The sequence below is a fragment of the Canis lupus genome, chromosome 21, assembly GCF_048164855.1.
Source record: "Canis lupus baileyi chromosome 21, mCanLup2.hap1, whole genome shotgun sequence".
Lineage (NCBI taxonomy): Eukaryota > Metazoa > Chordata > Mammalia > Carnivora > Canidae > Canis > Canis lupus.
In genome coordinates this window covers 2713912-2721704 of record NC_132858.1, presented here as the reverse complement: position 1 = coordinate 2721704, position 7793 = coordinate 2713912, and the positions used below count along the sequence as shown (strand labels likewise).

The following is a 7793-nucleotide window of genomic DNA, read 5'->3' as shown; positions in this document are numbered from 1 at the left end:
GGTAACACGGAAGAGCGCAGGAGGGCGGTGAGGAGAGAGGGAGGTCAGCAGAAAAGACAAGTGTGCAGCTTGGAGTCAGGACGAGGTGGGTCCCAGGACAGGACTCAGAGGGGGATGTGCGAGGCCGAGAGCCAGATGACAGGGCAGCCAGGCTTGCAGGGTGGCAGCAGGGACACGAGTAGAGCAGAGGAGGGAGGAGGCTCTGCAAGGTGCAGGGGCCCAGCCAGAGAATTCGGGGAGCCCTCGGGGCTCCTTACCTGCTCCGTGTCCCTCTCGTTCAGCGTGGGTAGGGGGGTCCGGGCGCTGGACATGGCGCCGGTATCTCAGGGGAGGGAACCGAGAAGCTTGGAGGAAGGGAGGGAAGGGAAGGCGCGGAGCCCGGCCGGGCGGGGCTTCTCACAGCAGGGGCACCCGCCGCATGGGCCCCGGCCGGGGGTGCGGGGAGGCCGGGCAGCCGCTCACGCCAGCCCGGGGATGCGCCGCTCGGGCTAGGCCGCGCCGGCTCCGAGCGGCTCCGGACCGCACCCCCCCGACCCCCGGCTGGGCTGTGCCGCCTTTCGGCCGGGCCGCGCCGCTCCGCCTACTCTCTGCCGCCGCAGCCGGCCGCCTGCCTCGCTCCTCCCCTGCCCTCAGCGGCACCGCTCCGCGCCCGGCACACAGGCAGCCGCCGCCGGACCTGCTGCTCCCAACATGGCCGCCACCACCGCCGGCCCTCGGCTCTTTCCGCCGGCAGCAGCCGGAAACAACCGAAGTGGAGAGGAACGGGAGGGGGGCGCGCCTCCTCCTCCCGGCCGCCGACTACGGGTGAATTCCGGAAACACCCGAAGAAGGTAACCCCTGGGGACGCGCGCGCCGCCTCGATTCCGAAGCCCAAGTTTCGGCTCTGTTTACGGAAATCCACGAAGCCACTCGGCAGCCCACAGTCACGCCCATAGGCTTTTCCCCGCCCACTTGTAGCCGCCTCGCTGCGGTTTCCGGAAATACCCGAAGTGGCTCCGCGTGCGGGGAGCCGGCCCCGCCTCCGCCCCGCCCCGCAGCCGACCGCGGTCGTCGGCCGTTTCCGGCAACACCCGAGACCCGGCGAGCCCGGAGTTGTTCCCTGGAGCAGTACCCAGAGCTTGACTCCTCGTTTCTTTCCGTCAGTTTCCGGGTATTTTCAAACCTTGCACGGGAAGCTTGGATCACCTGCGCACGTTATTATTCGACTAAATAGGAAATAAAGCTATTAGCCCGAACCAACGGTTGGCATCACTTGGTTCTTTCTAAAGCAGCTTCCCCGTCTGCGTGTCAGTCTGTTGGCTCATAAAATCCATCTCGTTTTTCATCCAACATATCAACATGTGTGTCACCTGTCAAATGCAGCGCCAGTCTACTACCTGTCTAGCTAGGATTCTTCACCTGCCATCGCCTCTCTGGGCTTCTGCCTCTCCACACACCCCACATTTGGTCTGCAGTGTTTGTTCCTTAAGGTCTAGCAGCACCAGGTCAGCATCCTGGGCGCCCCGCGGTGGGAGGCTACAGGGGTCCCCTCAGCTCCCCCGCTCAGGGGAATGAAAATGCAATGTGATCTTGGAAGGATTACATAACACCTCCGAGTTTAGACTCCTTGACGTCCTTATATTAAGAGAATTCATGCCTTTTGTTCCAGTGATGACATTCTAAATAACGTCTTTGAATTCCACTTACCTTTTTTTAAATTGTTCAAAATAGCACAAAATGACATTGCACTATGGTAATACTGAGTCACGCCTGTTACCTTTTAAAATACCCCTGTAAGGTAAGGCAGGGGAGACATTCTCATCTTAATTCATTTTTCATTTATCCCTCTTAAGACAAGAAAACTCACAGAAAAGAGACACTGGTTGGAAATGAGGGTTCCTCAGGATGGCACAAAGAATGGGCACTAGGGGAAGTTCCCTTCCTTTCCTCGGCTACAGTTTCATCAGTAAACTGAGGACCCTCTCGTTTTTTGAGAGACCCCCAACTCCAACAGGGAGTCCACGTGGCAACCTGAGTCCACTCTTCATTTCCCCCTAGACTGTTTCACCAGGGAGAAGCAGTAGGCCGGTTTCATGCCTCCCACTCCAAGCTGCCTCCACTCACTGTGGACATGTGTGGAACTTGCCCCACCCCCACCCCGGGGCTCAAGGTGGACAGAAGCCAGAGGCCCCACCTGAGCCAGGGACTGGGCTCAAGCAACAAGTCCCCAAAGGTACAAGAGCAGAGAGGCCCCTGAAATTGTGGGGAGAAAGTGCTGGATGGACCTCTGACACTTGACTTTCAACTCCCATCTTGGGCAGAGCCCTTGGCCAAGTCACCCAGAGAAATAGGCAGCTGGACAGATGCGAGGAGAGGATGTTATGAAAGCAATTCCTAAGGCAACAGGTGCAGCTTATGGTACTGCAGGGCACCTCCCCATAGCCCATCCTGGTCCAGTCAGGCACTCAGCCACTGAGGAAGAAGTTGATGAAGGAGCACAGGAGGAGGTGAAGGGAAAAGAGAGGAAGAGGTAGGGACAGAGGATAGTCTACTCCCCCCACCCCAAATTCATCGGGAAAATCCATGAGAGTGACCTGCCCTCTGGTGGCCAAAGGGAGACACACTGCTGATTCCCCATACCATTCCAAGGCTTGGGTCTGGAAAGAAATAAAAGAAGGGAAATGGGTTTAGGAGCAAAGGAAGGTGCACTTGAGAGTCTTTCCTGGCCATGTTCTTGTCTAAGCAAACCCTACCTTCTCCATGCTTCTAACTCACTCCAGTTCTCACCCCTGCCTTCTGTCCCTTAACCCCTACCCCCACCCCACATGTCCCTTCCTCTTCCTCACAAGGCTGCCTAACTGGTCTCCCTGCCTAGACTCTCTCCAACCTATCCCACCAGACATGCCAGAATAATCTGCCTAAAGTCCAGCTCCAATTACATCTCTGCCCTGCTAGAAGGCTCTCACCAGTTCCCATGTTGGGTAGGCAGAGCTGGCTTCCTGGGCCTGGGACCTATGCACATAGGACCCTACTCTTAGAAGGGCCTTGAGCTCGATTTATTTTTATTTTTTTTAAAGATTTTTTATTTATTTATTCATAGAGATGCAGAGAGAGAGAGGCAGAGACACAGGCAGAGGGAGAAGCAGGCTCCATGAAGAGAGCCCGAGGCGGGACTCGATCCGGGGTCTCCAGGATCATGCCCTGGGCTGCAGGCGGCGCTAAACCGCTGCGCCACTGGGGCTGCCCGAGCTCGATTTATTTTATTTTATTTTTTAAAAGATTTTATTTATTTATTCATGAGACACACACACACACAGAGAGAGAGAGAGAGAGAGAGAGGCAGAGAGAGACACAGGCAGAGGGAGAAGCAGGCTCCATGCAGGGAGCCCGACGCGAGACCCGATCTCAGGGCTCCAAGATCACAACCCGGGCCAAGGCAGGCACTAAACCGCCGAGCCACCCAGGGAACCCTTGAGCTCGATTTAAAACTCTGCTGTTGGCAGGGGCAGCCTGGGTGGCTCAGTGATTTAGTCCTGCCTTCAGCCCAGGGTGTGATCCTGGAGACCTGGGATCAAGTCCCACATCGGGCTCCTTGTGTGGAGCCTGCTTCTCCCTCTGCCTCTCTCTCTGTGTCTCTCATGAATAAATAAATAAAATATTAAAAAAAATAAAAATAGAACTCTGCTGTTACCCTTTTGAAATTTTCACCAAGGAGGCCTTGCATTTTCATTTTGCACTGGGCCCCACAAATCTGGTAGCTGGTCCTGGTGGTAGGAAAAGCGTTGGCCTGTACTCAAAACTTTGCACAGTCTAGCCTCAACTTATCTTGCTACTATCCTCTCCAGCTAGATATCACTAACTGATACCTTCCCCTAATTCCTGCCCTGCCACCAAGCTCTCACCTTCAAGTTTTGCACCACCCTCTGCTTCCAGATGTAATATAACATACTTCAAGATTCAGTTCAAATGTCACTTTCTCAAATCCCCTAACCTACCTAGTTCTCCTCAAAAATTAATGATTGCCACACATATACCCCTCTTCAGTCTGCAAATTCTTTCATTCACAAATCTCTATGGAGCACCTGCTATGTGCAAGACATTGTTCTAGGTTCCTCAAGTATACCAGTGAACAAAATAGACAAAGATCTCCACCCTGAGGAACGTATATCTCAGAGGAAGACAGACACCAAACAGAACAGTAAAGATTAAATAAAAAGCAGTCAACTATGGGTGATAAGGATTGTAGGGTGAGTGGGAGGAATGAGTTGTAGTATTAAGGTTATCAGTGTAGGCCTCACCTGAAAGGGTGACACTTAAAGACTTAGAGAAGGCGAGGAAGTGAGCTCTGTGGCTATCTGGGGAAAGAGCTTCCTAGGCAGAGGGGATGGCCAATGCAAAGGCCCTGAGGCAGAAGAACAAGAAGACCACTGGGACTAGAGCAAAAGGGGGGTGAGTAGTAGAAGAGGGCAGAGAGGTGTCATGGAGCCAGACCTGGTGGACCACTGCTTTGGCTTTCCCTTGGAATGGATGGGGAGCCACTGCAGTGACATGATCAGACTGGCTGCTGAGTTTAGAAGGGAGTAAAGGGGCAGGACAAGACTAGAAGCCTGGAGTCTTCCTAAAAGGAGACTTTAAGGATAATTCAAGGGTGAGATAACAGTGGCTTGGAAAGGAGCAGCAGCAGTGGAAGTAGTGAGAAGTGGTTGGATTGGGGATATACTTGGAAGGCAGGGCTGACAGGATTTCTTGATGGATTGGCTGAGGGGACATGTGAGAGGGGAATTAAGGGTAATTCCAAACTTTCTTACTTGAACAAAACAAAACAAACACAAAAAAATTACAGGGGATGCTCAGTCCAGGCAGGCCACTCCTCAGGGTGGGAGGCAGGGTCCAGAATTGCTCTCTGACCAAGCGTCAGATGTCTGGGGTGAGGCAAGACCCATGTATGGCCTCTGACCTGCCACAGACCCTCCCATCTCCCAGAGCTTTATCCTATTTTTCTTGATGTCTCTGAATTTCCGTCATGTACTTTATCACCATTGCCAGACACCATATTGAATTTAGGACATTTCAGAAATGTTGGAGTGTGAAAAAAAATGTACATTGTAGCATTCATGATGGACTAGAAGTTTATTACCAGTGCCCCTGCCCAACCACCCCCAGGCCTGACATTACCATTCCCATTCCCCCTTCTTGGTTTTGCTAACACTCATCGAGAGCTGTGTACCGTGGGGACACCATTAACATGAGCAGGAGGCACTGTTACTTCTCCCAGGTAACTAATAAGGAAGTCAAAGTGTAGAGAAGCTCAGTTCCTTACTGGAGGGGTGAGACTAGGGGAGTCAAGCTCAGGCTTCCTCGCTCTAGAGAGGAGACTAGGGTAGTGGGCATGACACATGCCCTGCTGCCAAGCTGCTTCTTAGTAGCTATGTGATCCTAGGCACTCTTCACCTCTCTCTGCCTTAATTTTTCCATATTTTACCTATTTATTTTTTTAAAAAAATATTATATTTATTTATTCATAAGAGACACAAAGAGAGAGGCAGAGAGATAGGCAGAGGGAGAAGCAGGCTTTTTAATTCTCTCTGCTATAACCTTCCCCACCTCCCTAGAGAACAACACTGGACTAGAAGAAAGAGAGCCCATCTGGTTGCAACTCTGTCACTAATGGATCACGTGAGCCATTAGGTAACTCCCTTCCCAACCTTGAGGGTTCAGGCTCCTTGTCTGTATGATGAGGGGGAGCTGGACTCACTGCTCTCTATGGGGTCATCTGTAATGGTGTCATCTGAATGTCAGGATTCATAAGTTGCAATTCTAACTCCCCTAGGTGATGGTGATGGTTTTGGGAAGTGATTAGGTCGCGAAGGCTCTGTATGATTTACTAGGCATAATGGGATTAGTGCCCTCCTAGAAGGAGCCCCACAGAGCTCTCCAGTCCGTCCCACCATGTGAAGACACAGCGAGAGGACTGCCTTCTGTGACCCAGGAAGCAAGCTCTGAATCTGTCAACGCCTTGATCTTGGACTTCCAGCTTCTAGAACTGTGAGTAATAGATTTGTTGTTTACAAGCCAGGAGTCTATGGTATTCCGTTACAGCAGCTCCAGGTCAAAGACAGTCTCCAAAACCCAAACCCAGCAACAATATCCCTCTCAGCCTTCCTCAGCCAAGGGCTGGTTCCACCACGTCTGGGATAGAGGGGACAGTGTCCCTGCCAGCCTTGTTCACGTGTGCTCAGAGTGAAACAGGGTAGCCATTGCATACCACCTTAGGCGGGGGGCGGGGGGGGGGGCATGGGAGGGGAAGGGGCATCAGGCAGAGAAGCCACCTTCAGAGTCTGTTCTCCTGGGAGGAGGTGCCCTTTTGGACCAACCCATGTTCCCACACTGGGTCACTGTCCCCGGGCAGGGTTCTGCTGCCACCATCACTGAAAAGGCTGGGTGTCCTGGATGGGGAGGGGTGCTGCCACGTTGGCAGAGGTCCTGTGAGAAGCCAAGGGTAAAGCAGAAGTGCACAATTTTTAATGCGGCTCAGAGGGAGATACCCAGGGTGGATGATCTGGGGCCTCTGGGAGCATGGGAACGGGAGGGAGTAGCACAGAAGGTTTCTTAGGGGAGGTGATGCTGAGTCTGCCCCTGAGGGTAAGCAAGTGCTGCAAGGAAGAACTGACAGAAATTGGAGCAGCCCTCAGCGGCCGGAAGAAGATGGCTCTCAAGGAGTCCCCATCTCAGGAGGATGTCCAATGGCCTTGGACTTGCCAACTTGGGAGTTGGCAGAGGGAGTTGGTACTGGCTGGTGTCCAGGGCTCTAACTCGCTTCCTAGAGGAGGCGGGGGCAGGCCGGGCCAGGACTCACTAGTGTGCCAAGAGGCCCTGAGTGGGGATAACCACGGCTGTACAGTGTCACACCTGGAGCCGGCAGGCAGGGTGTCTGTAGACAGAATTCCCACTTTCCTCCCCTGCCACACCCCTAGGAAGAAGAGCCCGAGCCCCCAAAAAGGCCAAGGACACTTTGAGGCTCTTGGTTGCATCCTTGGTACCTGGTGCAGAGCCTGGTGCAGGCTGTCTATGAATCCCTTGGGAATGAAAGCCACAGAACTCTGGCTCCCCTGGTCCCCTCTGCCCAGAATTCTCTTTTCCCATTTAACTGAATGACTCCTTGCTTCAGTATCCTGTCCCGAGGAAGTCCTCTGCAGCCCCCACCTAGAAATCGCATCCCTTCGTGGATGAATGTGCCACACGATGTCACAGGGGTGCAATCAGTCAACTCCAGGATTCAGGAAATTCTGTTTATAGAACAAGCCACCATGTTCTTAAGAAAAAAGAAAAGAAACAAGGGGGCAGAGGGGAAAGTAAGGTTGTCTCCAGTTGGAATGCAATGTGTGGACCTTACTTAGCTCCCACTTCAAACCAATCAGCTGTGAAAAGAAACTCAAGGAAGAGTTCTGGAGATTGCTTGCACAACAATGCAAGTGTACTTACTGCTGCTACACTTGCAGATGGTTAAGATGACAAATTTTATGGCATGTGTATTTTCAATGCAATTAGAAACTTAAAAACAAAAACATTCATGGACCAATTGAGGAATATGAACAGTGACTAGATATTAGATAACATTAAGGGAGTATTAATTTTTTTAAAAGATTTTATTTATTCATTTGAGAGAGAGAGAGAGAGAGAGCACAAGTGAGGGGAGGAGCAGAGGGGGAGGGAGAAGCAGACTCCCCACTGAGCAGGAAGCCAGAAGCAGGGCTCCATCCCAGGACCCCAGGATCATGACCTGAGCCAAAGGCAGATGCTTAACCATCTGAGCC

General features: G+C 52.5%; 1 protein-coding gene across 1 annotated transcript in view; it reads right to left on the bottom strand.

Annotated features, from left to right (window-relative positions):
• Window positions 1–722, bottom strand: part of MARK2 (microtubule affinity regulating kinase 2) — a 60529-nt gene extending 59807 nt beyond the window's left edge. Inside the window, exon 1 of the mRNA XM_072789627.1 lies at window positions 258–722. Within this exon, the coding sequence (XP_072645728.1) occupies window positions 258–311 (54 nt within the window). The 5' untranslated portion in view covers window positions 312–722. The remainder of the gene's footprint in view (window positions 1–257) is intronic.
• Window positions 723–7793: the final 7071 nt, after the last annotated feature.